The sequence below is a fragment of the Vanacampus margaritifer genome, chromosome 2 (genome assembly GCF_051991255.1).
Source record: "Vanacampus margaritifer isolate UIUO_Vmar chromosome 2, RoL_Vmar_1.0, whole genome shotgun sequence".
NCBI lineage: Eukaryota > Metazoa > Chordata > Actinopteri > Syngnathiformes > Syngnathidae > Vanacampus > Vanacampus margaritifer.
The window spans coordinates 4,707,385-4,724,105 of record NC_135433.1 but is presented as its reverse complement, the minus strand read 5'-3'; the positions used below and the strand labels follow the sequence as shown (position 1 = coordinate 4,724,105).

The 16,721-nt window shown below is 38.6% G+C and overlaps 1 protein-coding gene and 1 long non-coding RNA gene across 6 annotated transcripts in view; one reads left to right on the top strand and one right to left on the bottom strand.

The window, feature by feature from the left end:
* Window positions 1-838: 838 nt before the first annotated feature.
* Window positions 839-16,721, top strand: part of LOC144043190 (uncharacterized) — a 44,940-nt gene continuing 29,057 nt past the window's right edge. For both annotated transcript variants that reach the window (XR_013291064.1, XR_013291063.1), the window contains exons 1-2: window positions 839-981; window positions 8,319-8,426. This is a non-coding gene — a long non-coding RNA (uncharacterized LOC144043190). The remainder of the gene's footprint in view (window positions 982-8,318; window positions 8,427-16,721) is intronic.
* The window catches only part of fgf12a (fibroblast growth factor 12a), a 65,844-nt gene continuing 54,578 nt past the window's right edge, over window positions 5,456-16,721 (bottom strand). For all 4 annotated transcript variants that reach the window (XM_077556488.1, XM_077556485.1, XM_077556486.1 and 1 more), the window contains 2 exons: window positions 12,273-12,471; window positions 5,456-9,514 (listed from right to left, as the gene is read on the bottom strand). In XM_077556488.1, coding sequence (XP_077412614.1) covers window positions 9,399-9,514; window positions 12,273-12,471 — 315 coding nt within the window. In that variant the 3' untranslated portion in view covers window positions 5,456-9,398. The remainder of the gene's footprint in view (window positions 9,515-12,272; window positions 12,472-16,721) is intronic.

The following is a 16,721-nucleotide window of genomic DNA, read 5'->3' as shown; positions in this document are numbered from 1 at the left end:
TTCAATATTAATTCATAATTGCCCATCATGACTTCATGTTTTACTTATGCGTTTTACTTATTAGTAATAGTATTTCTGAATCATTAGTTAATATTTGGAATTTATTAGATCATAATTCTTCAATAGTTGCAAATTACTGTACTTCAATATGAGTTAATATTTGCTCATCATGACTTCATATTTTGTTTATGCATTTTAATGATTAATAATGGACATTTCTTAATCATGAGTTAATCTTTAGTTAATATTTGCAAGTTATGAGTTCATAATTCTCCAATAGCTGCAAATTATCAGTTCATCATGAATTCAGCTTTTGTTAATTGTCACAGGTTCATTTCAGAAAGGAGGGGGGAAATGATGGTGCAGTAGAAAAACTTTAGTGAGGAGTTTTTATTTACACCAACGCAGCATCAAAAATCGGATTTATTTTTCTTCCCACAGTGCAAGTCCAGTGCAAAAACAATCCCAACCATATTTACAAGTTCTATTGGTCTTTTCTGCTGTGGTAGCCAGTCACTCACCATCCCACTTGGCTGAGCACCCTCCTACAAAAGATTTTTGGATGTCTTTAAATACACCCCCCCCCCCCCACCCGGCCCCTCCCTCCGGGCAAACCATTTAGCTATTCATGGGGTATAATACCAAAAATATCTAACACATGTAAATAAATAATATCTGCAACATATATTAACCATAACAAAAATCATCCATTCACAATCCGTAACTTCACTCAAAAAAAAAGAACAAACTCATTAAATGATAAACCAAACTACTTTTGTGGTATAGTCCATAGTCATGTGACACTTCAAGCGCGGCAAATGCGCTGTTTAAGTGGGAAGTCCGGAAGTGCTCTGGTTCGGTCCTCATTGTCCAATGACCCCGTAAAATGCAGGTGAGCGTTTGCGGTGCGTGTCATGCGTCTGTGTCGAGTGTGGACCCTCGGCACCAACAACGGGGAAGAGGAATGAGTCCAGGTGGCAGGTGAGCAGTTTGTGAAAGTGTCGAATTACGGAAGGGGGGGGATTTGTGTGGGCTGTGTGAAAACAGACGGAGCTCGTCTCCGCGGAAACGAAGAGCTCACGCGGGCTGCTCCTCTCAGCTCGACCGTCACAGGCTCTCCGTCACAGTAATGCATTTACAAGGTATTAGCTAACAATTTGTCAATTATTTATAAAAAAAAATTACATTTTACATTTGCAATGTATTAGTTCAACATGAGTTCTCATGAATTAATCTTTAACTAATGTATTACAAATGGTTAACCAACAAAGTTACTGAATAAATTTACTTTGGATAAGACCATTTCTTGTGCAAAATTAAAATCTAAATAAAAGGCAGCAATCTCTGGTGCAAAATAGTGCAAACCAAAAATATTGCTGATATTTTAAATGAAAACAATACAACTGGCTTAGAGCAAGTATTCACTTGAAGATCACAAAAGCATGCACAAGTGGCCATTTTAAACAGCACACGTCTAGTTTTAAGGTTTTATAACACAGTGACTGAAATAGTTGCAAACAGTGTTGGAAAATTAAGCTTTATGAACCACTTGTCATTATTTTTTTTTATTCTTGTTACTTCTCCAACACAGCTGATATATGATCAGCTCATCAGCAAACTCTGCATAAGCCTGGTAATGATCCTGTGGATTGCAATCAGCTGTGTTGCAGCAGGGAAACTTCCAAAACCTGCAGGACTCCGGACCGAGTTTGCCCACCACTGGTCTAAAGTTAGACTTGCTCGGACCACATCTAAATAGTGGTGCAGCGATGCAATATTGGTGAATTTAATCGGGCCACAGGCAGACAGATGTGCTTGGATGTGATCGTATTTCATTCCTAAATATGACAGCATTGGCCGTCAAATCCTCAGAATTATTATTATTATTATTATTATTATAGTTTTTAAATCATCCCACTGATCAGCACATAGCTATGGGTCACAAATGTTTGGGAGTGGAAATAGATGTCAGTGGACATACCGAAGTCGCCAGCCGTTCTATTTAAAAATATTAATAAATATAAATAATTACATATATATAATAATTGGTCTGTGTCTGTTTATTGTTGTTGTTAAATTAATCCTATCATGTTATGTTTCTTTTTTTCATAACTTTGATCTATTTGACTTTTGTTCTGTTTCTTTGTACTTGGTTAGCTTAGCATTTTGATTCTTCCGAGTGTCTTGTTTTGCCTCTTTTTGTTTTTTGCACTTCATCCTGCTTTGCCTGCTTGCTTCTCTGCGCTTGTATTACCATCACCAAAACTGCCCGACACGAAGTCTGCCGTAGACCTTATTGTGGATTCTTGCCAGAGTTCCGCAAGCAGTGACTGTACACGAGGCCCTGAAAAAGTGTCCAACACCCTAGAAACAGATTGGTCAAATTGACCCCCCCCCCCCCAAAAAAAAAGGTTAAATTTCACCAATCTAGCTGGTAGTTAGTTATATGTCCGTCAGATCCTTTGGTTAAAAGAACCACTCAAAAATGGTATGTGTTTTCAACCAATATATATTGGTGATTAGGCCAACAGATACAAATTGGTCATTCTGACCAAGATATTGGTTAAATCTGTGTTGTGACATTTTTTTGCGCCCGAAAAAAAAGTACCACTGATTGTCACACCCACCTAAGTGGGGTGAAATTCATTCTCTGCATTTGACCCATCCCCTGAGGGAGCGATGAGCAGAAGCAAGGGCTGCACTCGAGAATCATTTGGTGATCTAATCCCCCAATTCCAACCCTTAATGCTGAGTGTGAAGCATTCTTATAGTCTTTGGAATGACCCGGCCAGGGATTGAACCCACAACCTCCCAGTATCAGGGTAGACACTCTACCACTAGGCCACTGAACTGGTCACGCCTGGTGATCTATCTAGACACATTTACATTTTTAAACACTATTTATAATATATCGTAATCACATAATAATTAACTCTTTCACTGCCAGACGTTTTCAGAAACGGGATGTCGCCAGTGCCACCCGATTTAAGCATTTTGAGTGATCTTTCAAGGTCCACAGAAAATGTTGTGTTTGGACTATGGAAACACACATACTACCAAATGAAAGATTGGACTTTCATCAGAAAAAAAAGTTTATTTCTACCTTATTCCGTTCTTCAGTAATCAACAATAGAAAATGGTTACTTTCACCGAAATTCTCTCTTTTGAAACAAAAAACGGAGAAAAAGAGCTTTTTGTGAAACGATGTTATTTCATGCACTCTAGTGAATTGTACACTTCTTTTTGTCCATGAATGATGCCACAAACACCTAAATAGTGCTTTACTTCTGTAAAACGCTTTCACCAACAATGAAAAAGTGTTTTTTGATTGCAAAATACGTTTATTTCCATTCAACAGTGTAACAATTTGACAAAACAATTTCGCAAACTATTTATAAATGTGTGCAACTGTGGTACTATTTACAATTATGTGGATGTTTCAAATACAGTTTTTCTTTTTGTAACGCTCTCCTGCGTGCAAGAGACGCCAGGACTCGCACAGCAGTTTACTTTCACTTTCACATTGTGCAACGTGCAAACGTTACACTTCCTTGACGGCCTTTTTTCCGGGGAATAAATAGCAAGTAGCAGACTGTACACACTTCTCCGATGAATATGCATTGGACTCGGGGCACTTTCCGTCGTCCGATCGAACGTCCACCTGTGCGTGCTCGATTGTGCTCCGCGTTTACGACGCCGTCATAGCCGCCGCGTCAGCGGTTCCAATTTTGCCGTCAAGCTCGGATTCACCTTCATCATCATCATCGATGATGATCATCGTCGTCATCAATGTGCTCTTTTAGTGTTGGTCGATCGCTTTTGTCTAGTAAGTGTAGAGCTGCTTTGCAAACGGGCACCTTCTGCGTTTCCTCCTCAGCCATATAGCTCCCCCCCCCCCCCCCATTCTCCTGCCGCGTCAATGCTTTCCCTCCACGGAGTCATCATCATCGTTGTCATCAATGTGCTCTTTTTGGTCGATGCTTTTGTCTTTGTAATAAAACGGCTCGGGCGTGAGCTCCTCGCAAACCGGTCGCCATTTTTCTTTGTTTTCCATTCTGATCTCCTGCTCGACACTCTAGCTCCGCCTCTACTGACGCCCACCCGATCTTGTCAAAAGACAGTCATCGCTTCCCTCTAGGGGCCAAAAATAGTCATTAGGCCCACAAACCTGGTTAAAATTTTCAGCACATCTCCGGAAGGCTTCCCCCCACCCGTTTCAAAAAAAATTAAAAAATAAAATTGGATGACGTCTTTTGACGTCATTGGCAGTGCTCCGTAGGTTTTTACTTGACGTCTTTAAACGTCAGTGGCAGTGAAAGAGTTAATAAATACATTTAAATTTTATACAATATATTTCCAAGTAGACTTACTTTCTAGTCTAACCAATTTCATTGGTTGTTTGGCTAACCAATAAAATTGGTATACAGGTACCCTAACCACCCGGAATGGTCAATGTCTGACCAATCTATTGGTTAATCAAGCCAATATGATCTTAACCTACTAGATTGGGTAGTTTTTTTAAATTTTTTAACCAATCCATTTTTAGTGTGATTTGTGGTTTGGGTGGGTACGACAGGGGTCGGACGACTGGATGGAGGAAAAAAACAGCTCTCTGCTGTCAACTGTCTGCGGCTTGTTTTTTTGCGGCACAGTTACAGCTCACGTTAACCATTCATTTTCACAATAAAGCGATTATTGATCGACCACCGCCCGTCCTCATTTCATCGTCCAAGCAGATACTACAGCATATTTCTGTTTGGTGAATTAATTTTACTTTTGTAAGCTAGCATTAGCGGGTGCCTTTCTTCCCTTTAGATAGGTTGTGCACTCTATGGTTTTGTCCTTAAATTCGTTAAATTTCGTTAGCTAGCCATATTTCAAATTTGTCCTCACAGGACCAGAGTTCTAGCCTTCGATCACATTGGCATTTATCCATTCTATCACTGGTTGGTCAGAGCAAAACAAGTACTGTACAGTCAATTTTGACTCGCAAAGCGTGCATGTCTATATGAGATCTGCACATATGAATCCATTTAATAATCAGCATCTCTGCTTTATCGAGAATGCAGCTTAAAAACACAAACAAATGGACTGTCTCCCTGTCCTGTTTGTCCCTTTTGTGTGCTGCGGCCATTGTGCAGAAGAGAACGGGCTGAAAGTCAGGGCAGTTTTCGCCGCCCTCCTCCTGCTCATTCTCTTTACAGCCGGCATGCAAGGTCTGTTTCCATGACAACAGGAGAATTAAGGGCGAAGGAGCGCCGTTCCAAAATGACACGACGTATTTAAGAGGATAGCGAGACTGTAAATCACTCCGGGTGAATTGATAGCGGAGGTAAAGGGGATTGGATTTTGGGGAATGCGAAAAGCCGCCGGCTGATGGATGTAGTCCGACAAATAAGAGATGCACAACAACTGCCAGTCATCATTTACAGCAAATAAATCATAGGTTGGCTTTGGTAACATCATCTTTATTCTTAAACAATCACTAACTTCATTCGGATAGTTTTTTTTTTTTTCATCATCAATGCATATTTTTTTCTCACAATTCATAGTGCATATATGCGTGTTCTGATGCAGTGAAATCATCTGCAAACATAAAAATAACTAATTAAAATCTCGTATAATGAAAGAAAGCCTTTTGCTGTAACCTTTCATTCGTCAACAATTTTTTTTTTTTTTTCACAAACTCTCTCAATCTGCTGTCAACATTTAGTACATCCAATGACATGCATCACTTTGAATCTACATTTGCACCAATATAAACCTCTGTAGAAAAGATACATATGTTCATATACAGTATTTATATGCTGGTCTTGCCACACCCCTTGACTTCTTATGTTGGCAAATATAACGTACGTGCCGCTATTACGCTGCTAGATACCAGTATGAACCCTCCCACACGTCCTTAATCATTTACAATCTGCATTTGGCTGTCAGCATGTTCTCACAAGAATTTAGTAGGGAATTGTACGAAAAAGTAAACGATGCAATATGATCAAATTGAACAATATGCTAGCAACTCTCACAGAATATGACCTGTAAAACAATATGGCTGCCACAAATATGGCTAACATGCTGGGCTAAAAACACAATCATTTTGAAGCAGTTTATTCAAATAGGGTTGATGTTATCATAATTTTTTTTAAATCAATTTAAGGGGGATAAAAATACAAGATATCCAACAAATGAAGAATAAAAAAATGCCCATTCCTCATTGTCAACTAGTGATGGGCATGACAGATCTTTTAAGTGAACTGAATCTTTAGATTCGTTCATCAAATCGTTTGTCTACGCAAGTGGATTCAGAAGCGATGCCAAATTAGTATCATTTCTGCTGGACAGGTGTTTATCACCTCATTCTAATTTTAAATTAATGTTATATTCCTAAAAAATAAAATTTCAAACAAATGAGGTAACATTTAGTGTTATAGTACGTTATGAACAAGTCATGCTAGCAACGTAGCAGCCGTGGCTAGCATTGGCTTGTTTACTGTGCTAAAGCTAACTCAGTGTTGCGAGCTGGCATTGTAATGTTACAAGATTGAAGTTGCATTGTTTGTGAGAATAAAGTCAGATTTTTAAAATGTGATGAAATGAAGTGATATGTTTACAAGAAAGTCGCAATCTTACAAAAATAGAATATGACAAGGCGTAGAAGTCAATGTTAGAAGAATAAACGTATTTATTTAGATTTAAACCCAAATTTCCAGACTAATTCAACAGTCAAGTAGTGTACATGTTGACATTAACTTCAGGCTAATAAAAAGAGGGCTGAGGATGGTATAATTACATCTTTTTCTGATATTACTATTTTATTTCTCATGACTTTAGCGCACAATGTCAACCCCCTCGCCCCCCGATCTAAATTCTACTAGTAATTAGTATTCTACTAAATTAATGCGAGGACAGTTTCTCTGTTACCATACAACCATACTGTTGTATCGCTGTACAATTCATAGAATGAAGTCATAATTCCCACCGTCATGCAGTGGCCATACTAGGCCTCGAACCTGACACCACGTCCCAGTGTGACTTTGAACCAATTATTGAGGCCATTGTGCCGTCTATAGTCACTCATTGGATAATTAAATGCTCTTCCACTATATGGTAGAAGTTACAATTAAACTGTGTGTGTTGCCATTCATACACCAGAATAATAGCTTTGTTCAGCCTAACAACACTGAGTAATAAGATTTGTGACTAAATTGAGACAAGTTCATTATTTCAGTGTGCAGTATTCCAAATGTTTTTTTTTTTCTTTATGGGTTTTTACAGTACACAAGCAAGTCAGATTTTTGTGTAGTACCACGGTGTGCCGCAACATGCCGGGCAGCACTGAGAGCAAGAAGAAAAGGCAGAGAAGGACCCCAACTAAGTTCCAATAGTACAATGGCTAGGGACCAATAACTTTCATATTTTCTTCTTAGAAATATTTTCTATAATTCTAGATGCTTTGAAACTAAATAAATTGAATCTGTAACAATGTTAGCATTGTTCTCCCACTGCAAACTTCATATTTTCATTGAGTCTGTGTTAGTTGTTTGGGGCTTTTATTTGTTTTATGTTCTGGACGCAAATGGATATTAGCCTTCTGCTAAATCTGGTGCCAAGTATCTCTTTATGTCTTTTGATGTTGATTAATGTGTGCGTAAATTGGCCGTAGACGTAATAAACAAAAAAATATGTAAACAAATATATTTGTTTAACTGCATATATTGGTAAATGGCCCTTCATTTATATAGCACTTTTCCACCTTACAAGACCTCATAGCGCTTTACATTCAACTACTCATTCACCTACTGATGACGCAGCATCAGGAGCAACTGGGGATTCAGTGTCTTGCTCAAGGACACTTCAACATGGTGACAATGGCATGGGATCGAACCCACAACCTCTGAGTTGCGAGATGACCACTCTACCACTAGGCCACGCCGCCCACAAGTAATAGCAATTTAAACTATAAATATACCACAAATGATGATACTTAAAACTGGAAGATGCTCGCAGCATTTCAAACACAAATATAATGTAGACAGTATTTTGCCATATGAAAAAAAAGGATTTGTCTTTTCCGCAAATAGTGGGTAGATACGTTTACGGGTGACTTTACAAACGCCGAACCAAAGACATGTGTTGTTATATGTTCTGTTTTGTGTTACCGTACTGTTAATTGTAATTTGTCCATATGTTAGCATTAAGCTAGCTAACGTTTATTAAAGAAAATTATTGTTTTGGTAGCTGTAAGTTTAATTTTATTTGTCAGAACTGTGAGTGGCAAACAGCACACTTTACTTGTGTACTTTTTCGTGTGCCCGCAGATTTTTTTCCAACTTTCTAACTCTTGGTTGGGAAACAGCGCTTCAATGGACCGACTAACACTTCCTGAGACAAACATTAGACACACTAATTGGAAGAACGGGAATAAGGTAATGTAGCATACACAGCATTTACACGCTTTGCAAAGACCGCCGCAGTTCATTGGTCACAAAGGGCGAGGTTGTGTGTGCCGCCGTAGGGTGGGGAAGCCTCTCGGGCAACATTGTTTTCACAAGAAAATCTCTCCCATTCTTTCTCTCATGTCATCAAGGTCATTGCCTTTTCGGAAGGAGAACAATATTTCCTGGACTTCCTTTCTCAAACATGCTGTTGAATACTTCACATTTAGTTGTGTGACACTTGCTAATAATACCACCTCAATACCTCCTAGACTGTTCATATTGCTTCTGACACTGGACACAAGTTGTAGTCACACTTCCAGAACACACCTGAGTTACTGACATCCCATCATAAGCACTCTTGTGACTACATCAGCGAATACATTCAGGCAGAGCAGCTCGTGTGATTCAAGATTAATCCATGAGGAAACTTTAAATGTGAGTCAGGCCCACCGAGGAAAAGGAAGAGAAAAAAAAAATGTTGTTATACTAATGGCCAGCTTCACAGCACATTGGTGTGCTGGACTGCTTACTATTGGCAAACAAGAGAGCATTTAGAAAAGAATGCATATGAAAAGTGAGCACGTATTAAAGCTTTTTTTTTTTTTTCACAGCATAAAATGTAAATGAGATATTTGTGTGAGGAGTGGCCCCCGATCCGTTGCGTCGCAGCTCTTTTTTGCATAAAATATCGGTCGAGTCCTGATTGAAAATGTTTATATAGATATAGATATATATATAGTTTTCCTCTGTTTCATAGTAATTCTTCTAAAAGTTTTCACAGGCAAGGGTTCAAAGTTTGTCCCGTCTTGTCATAAGAGTACAGTAATAGCTCCTCGGGTCGAGGAAGCGACGGTGCATACGTTTGGGGCGAGGTGGGAAGTTTCCAAAGGCCCCTCCCTTTTTTTTAGGGGGTTGGCATTCAGGCCAAGCCCCTAATGGGGAAGCCCCTCCCTCTCGTTGCTATGAGGAGTCCTGGTTGACTGCTTTGCCTCCGTTCATGGTGGGGGTCCCTGAGCTCTTCCTGGAGCGGTGCTTGTCCTCGATCTCGTGCAGCGACGGCTCACGGTACATGCAGACTGCCGAAAGGAAGAAATGAGAATGTAAAGAGCAAGGTTAGGAACTCGCTAAAACTACAACAAATACTAGAAAATATCATACAAATAATAAGGATTTAAAGTGGAAATCATAATATGTTCTATAAGGCCCCACTGGTCTAAATACTGTATTCAGGTTAATATTGCAAAATCCAGCCATTTTTATCCATCTCAGGGGGCGGCCATTTTGCCACCTGGTATCGACTGAAGATGACATCGATGTTGCTCAGGTCCAGACGGAAGCAAAGCCGGCTTCGTTCCTCAAACAAATCTCGTACACACAAAAGCATTTCAAGACTTGCGTTCGTCCAAAAGAAGACGCTGAGGACGTTTAACGGCTGTAATATATATGCCAAGTCTGGAGTGGCGCTGTAGCGCAGCCACAGGGAGTTAACGGAAAGCGTAGAAGAAGAATCAGCGAAGAAGACACTTTTTTTTCCTGCATAAGGTGTTCAGCGTGTGGGGCGCGTATTGAAATCTTTCCACTCTGGAGCTCGGTTTCAAAAGTGATCGGTTTCAAGGTCCGAACCGTCATGTGGACGAACGGCTTAAACGGTAAGAAACTCGTGTGGACAGGGTCTCAGGTAACAACCAATCACAGCACAGCTTCAGAAAAAAGGTGAGTTGTGATTGGTCGTTACCTGAGCCCTGAGCAACATTGATGTCATCTTCAGTCGACAGCAAATGGCAAAATGGACGCCGCCTGAGATGGATAAAAATGGCTAGATTTTGCTTTACAACTCTTATTCCACAAATGTAATATTAATCAGAATGTGAGGTCAAATATAATATTATTGTCAAGAAATGTTTAAGGTTGACTTCCACTTTTTTTTCAATAATTCATTTAATGTATAACGGATGTTGACAAAATATAACATGAAATCCCACAACACGAACACATTATCCATCTATCTTTACAACAAACACAAAAAAGTCAGCGAGTTCATTCTCCATACCCGACTTAGGTTTTATTATTAATTCTGTTTCCATCAACTTGACTGATGAGATTTAGCTTGTGGAATTATAATACAAAACCTGCACTGGATGGATAATCAATAGCAGTAAAAGCACAATATTGTACAGTTGTTGTTTTTTAGATTTCAGGGAGAAACTGTTTAGTGTTCCTAGCGCCACGAAGAACAATAGACAAGGATGGACACACTTTTGTTCCCTCTTCTCGTGCAATTTGTTATAAGACAGTAAATGGAGGATGAAAGGACAAATTTGGATTTTGTTGACATACAATGCAGCCTCTCAAACACAACACGGTCCACCTTGACTTCTCATATGTTGGAGAAATCATGGAAAGGGGAAACTTTCACCTTAAGACCTTTATTAACGGTACAGACACTTTTAAGTAACATTTAAAGGCTCTGTAAAGTGATTTCAAATTTTATTATATATATTCGCCGTAGAGCACTTCGTTGTTGGCTGTGAGTGTGCGTATGTCACCCAAAGAAAGAACGACAAGGATAGATTTAAAAAATATAGGGATAGACCGATTATCGGCCGGGCTGATTATCGGTGCCGATATTCAGCATTTTGACAAATATCGGCATCGGCCATTTTGAGTAATCATATGGCCGATAGATAATAGATCCATTTAAAAAGTGTTAACTTCAGGTGACTAATTTCAATTTTAATGTTTTTAAATTTTTTAATTTTCAGAGTTTCTGCTGACCCATCTGCTTTTGTTTGAAATTAAAACTAAGATAAGCAAAAATTTAATACTTCAGATATTTTGAAATGCTTTATTTACTGTAGAAAACAATTGTTTAAGTTTGTATTTAACTTTTGAAAACATGCTACTGCCCCTGGGAGATCCCGGAACATTTTGTTAGATTTTTAAAACAAAAAACAAATTTACTGCGATTAAAATAAATAAATAAATAAAAATTAAAAAAAGAATAAAAACACCAACATTTTATGAACCCTAAAAGTTGTTCAATAAACATATGCTTTAAAATTCAAAACTAAATTAAGAACTGGAGCTTTTTTTTTTCCAAAATTTTGATGCCAATATTTTCCCTTTTAGTAAAAATGAATATCGGCTCCAAATATCAGTTATCGGCGTCCTTGACTGCCCTGGAAAAAAAACATATCTGTCTATCTCTAAAAAATATATCTGTATAAGTCCAACTTGACCGCCAACATATGGATCAGGCCTTCGAGCTGGCATGGCCGCTTTTAGAGCGCCTCGTTGTCGGCTGTAAGTGTATGCATGTCACCCGGAGAAAAGTGGAAGAGCGAGGAGGACAGCTTTTTTTTTTCTTTTAAAAGTCAGACATGGCTTGGTCCAGAACTTTGGGCTGACGTGGCCACTTTAGAGCGCCTTGTTGTCCACTGTGAATGTGCGCACGTCTCGGAGGGGAGATGGAAGAGTGAGTGGGGGGAAAAGTTAGACATGACAGCATGTAAGGATTGGTAACAAAACTCTTCTCTGTGGTGTGTTAAATTAATAAGACATGTTTCTTTTCATTTTACAGAGACTTTGCACATTCTTAACGGGCCATTTAGTGGAAAGTAGCTTCTGGGTATTTGGCGTTAGAGGGTTTTTTTGTTCCAATTTTTTTTTTATAGCCTTTGTCTTTGTCTAAGCTGGAGCCCATCTCAGATGTCTTTTGGACAAGAGGCTTACTGTATTTTGTCGGTAAAACCTTAAAAGTGAATTGCAAGCAACAATAAAACGACCAATTGCTGCTATAAAATGTTATAAATCAGAATCTTCTTTTAGTGTTACCTTCGATGGGCCTTGGTACAAAGTGAGAAGAGGGTTTGGTCTTCTTGACCCGATTGCCTTTCATGACTTGTCCCTCCTTGGTGAGGCCGAGGAACCAGGCCCGGCCCGACTCTTGCTGTCGGTACACAGTGGACGAGTAGATCACGTAGTAGTTCTCGAAAACCGACTCCTTGAACTTGCATTCCGGCGTGAACATTTCCTGTGAGAGTGGACACACATAAAGTACAGTGCTTATATTTATCATAAATCAAGGGTTGCATAAAGACAAATGGAAAAATGGGCATTCTTGGATTTTATTTTAACACACTATAACCAATTCATGTAGGAATTACAAATCGTCGCTGCTATGTGAAAAACACGTGTCCATTGTTTTCATTGTTTTCATTTTTATGTTTTTGGGGTGAAACTGAATGCAGATCTCCAAAACCTAAAAATGTGAAAAAAAACTATATTCTTTTTATTTTTATTTTTTTCTTTCTTTCATTTTTATGTTTTTGGGGTGAAACTGAAGATAGACATCCCAAAAACCTAAACATTTGAAAAACGCTTATGTGCATCAGCCCCCCACCACCACCATTTTTATGTTCATGGGGTGAAACTGAAGGGAGACGTCCCAAAAACCTAAAAATGTGAAAAAAACACGGGTCAATTTTATTTTATTTTTTGTGAAAAACACTTATGTCAATTTTTACCGCCTCATTTTTATGTTTTTAGAGGGAAACTGGATGCAGACAACCCAAAAACCTAAACATTTGAAAAACGCTTATGTGCATCCCCCCCATTTTTATGTTCATGGGGTGAAACTGAAGGGAGACGTCCCAAAAACCTAAAAAGTGACAAAAACACGTATGTCCATTTTTTCCTCCATTTTTATGCTCATGGGGTGAAACTGAAGGGAGATAACCTAACAATGTGACAAAAACATGTATGTCCATTTAAATTATTTGATGTGAAAAACACGTCCATTTCTTTCCCCCATTTTTTATATTTTTGCGGTGAAACTGAATGCAGACATCCTAAAAACCTAAAAATGTGAAAACCACTTATGTCAATTTGTACCCCCTCATTTTTATGTTTTTAGGGTGAAACTGAATGCAGATCTCCAAAACCTAAAAATGTGAAAAAAACGTATGTTCTTTTTATTTTTATTTTTTTCTTTCTTGCATTTTTATGTTTTTGGGGTGAAACTGAAGATAGACATCCCAAAAACCTAAAAATGTGAAAAAAACACGGGTCAATTTTATTTTATTTTTTGTGAAAAACACTTATGTCCATTTTTTTTTCATTTTTATGTTTTTAGAGGGAAACTGGATGCAGACACCCCAAAAACCTAAACATTTGAAAAACGCTTATGTGCATCCCCCCCATTTTTATGTTCATGGGGTGAAACTGAAGGGAGACGTCCCAAAAACCTAAAAAGTGACAAAAACACGTATGTCCATTTTTTCCTCCATTTTTATGTTCATGGGGTGAAACTGAAGGGAGATAACCTAACAATGTGACAAAAACATGTATGTCCATTTTAATTATTTTATGTGAAAAACACGTGTCCATTTCTTTCCCCCATTTTTTATATTTTTGCGGTGAAACTGAATGCAGACATCCTAAAAACCTAAAAATGTGAAAACCACTTATGTCAATTTTTACCCCCTCATTTTTATGTTTTTAGGGTGAAACTGAATGCAGAAATCCCCCAAAAATCTAACTGTAAAAAAATTGGGGCAAAAATTGGACATGTGTTTTTTACATAGCAACGACAATATGATAATAACGGGAAACTCATTCGAAATGGCAAAAGCCTCCATTTTGCTTCCTCACTCAAAATGAGCTCCCACCACAAGCATGTGAACATTGCCAAGGTCAGCCGATATACGCCACATACACACACAAACACGTGTCCTTGGGAATCCAAACAGAATGATGCATGGGCAACAATGGCAGATTTCTATCGCTCCACATCATTATCAAAGCAGCACGTCAAGGAGAAAGTCAATGAGTCGCGGGAAAGATGGAAAGGAGGTGGTATCGGCTCCGCCATGACAGAGCGGAGGAGCAAATAATGATGTATGTTATGCTTGTTGTGTTATCACGCCCTCTGTCCGAGATTGTGTTTCAAATTCATCTCTGTGTATGCATGTCATCCCACTGGTACACTGATTCTACTCTCTACTTTCTCCTGGCACTTCCGCCCACTTCCTCATCTCCATTGTGGAACTTTACGGTGTGTGTGCTACTTTAAGGTCCAACGGGACCGAGCAGCCGTTTGAGTAATGCGATCAGTTTTAACGAAGCCTTGGCGAAGGTTCAGTCATGAAGAACTTCACTTTCACCTTCTCCCGGGAGTTCCTGCCCCGTCCTACTCCATCACTACGGCTTTCCCACGCCCTCAGAATGAATCTTGTTCACTGTTCCCACTGTCTCAACATCATCACCCCGACTCTGCTTGGCTACAAATACTACACAGTAAATTCTGTAGAGTACATTTTTACTCTAAACTGAGTCTATTTGGTCCCACTCTAAATAAGATTCATTTAGAGTGGGACCAAATAGACTCCGTTTTAGAGTAAAATTTACAATTAACTTGGAAGAGAGTAAAAAAAAAAAAAAAAAAAAAAAGTCACTCAAGGGTCAAGGAAGAAACCCACAAATTCAGGTTGCGAGACAATCTACTCCCTGAGTCATGCAGCTCCTGCCGTTTGTCTGTATAGCACTCGTGTCAGCTGGAATCATTTGGAAGACCAAAAATGCTAAATCTTTTTTATTTTTTTTATTTTGAATATAAGCAAACAATAGGAGTGGCATAGCTCAGGTGGAGTCTCCCAAGCCTAAGGTCGTCTTTTTTTTTTTTTTGTTACTTTATTTTGCTCTTTTCCAAGTGTAAATTTTACTCTATTTTAGTCTATTTGGTCCCTCTACAGAATTTACTGTGTACATTAAAATGTAGTACAAATACTACATTAATCAATCTTTAAAGGAGAAGTCAACCCCCCATTTTTTTGACAATAATGTTTTATTTAGCCCCACAAGCCTAATTATGGTATTCTGTAATAATAATTAATAATTGTAATAATAATTAATATTGCATTAGTGTAATATGAGTTAACTCTTTGACTGCCAAAAACGTTAAATAACGTTTCGTAAAATCCTATGGAGGAGTGCCAAAGACGTTAAAAGACGTTTTTTTCAAAACAGGTGAAACTAACCATTTTCTATTGTTGATTACTCAAAAACGGAATAAGGTAGAAACAAACTTTTTTTTTTCTGATGGAAGATGAGAGTCCAATCTTGTTTTGGCAGTATGTGTGTTTCCATAGTCCAAACACATAATTTTCTATGGACCTTGAAAGATCAGTCAAAATGCTTAAAATCGGCTGGCACCCACGGCATCCCTTTTCTGAAAACGTCTGGCAGTCAAAGAGTTAAGCAGCAAAATCCAGCCATTTTTATCCATCTTAGGGGCGGCCATTTTGCCACGTGCTGTCGACTGAAGATGACATCAATGTTACAACTAATCAGAGTGCAGCTTCAGAAAACAGGTGAGCTCTGATTGGTTGTGTCCTAAGCCCTGAGCAACATTGATGTCATCTTCAGTCGACAGCAAGTGGCAAAATGGCCGCCCCTAAAATGGATAAAAATGGCTGGATTTTGCTGCTTAACTCATATTCTACAAATATAATATTGATCAAAATGGCATGTTTTGACTAGTGAGGTCACATATAACATATTAATGTCAAGAAATGTTGAAGGTAGACTTCCACTTTAAGAATTGATTGTTCATGATTCACCTGTTGAGCAATTGAGGCAAAATGGAGTGAACTGCTCCGATTCACATCTCGGCTCGGACTCCTGCCTGTTACAAAACTTGCATTTTTGTCCTGATGAAGGCATTCTTTTACTGATTTAGATGTATGCTGATGAATTCATCTTGAGCTTTTCTAGTGGAAGCCGGAAGGTTTTATCTTTTATGCGCAAATTAACCTGACTAAAACCTTAGTCCCAACTGAAGAAGAAGAAGCCTTCACCTTGAATATGGCATTCTGCTGGTGCATTGTGTCTTTTCTTACAAAGAAAGAAATTCACCAGGATGTGGGGAAATGTTTCGCGGTCTGACAAAATGAAGGTTAAGTATTTGGTCAAAACACCAAAAGTTCCAGTATTTATGGTGCAAAGACAACACTGTATCATCACAAGAATACCATAGCCACATAAAGTATAAGGTGGTGGCAGAATCATCTCTTAAGCAGCAGTCAACTCATGCATAAATGGATTTAATATGAACATATTCGTTTTGAAAATGTACCCGGGATCTCCTCTTTATCTGAACCAGACACCTTAAAAAATGAGTAAAGTCATATTTGTGCAGATAGATGGAGTTGATGCGGAACAGATGCTTTGCTTTTATGGAGCCTGGTCTCAATTTATAGGGGACATATTATGGAAAAATCGACT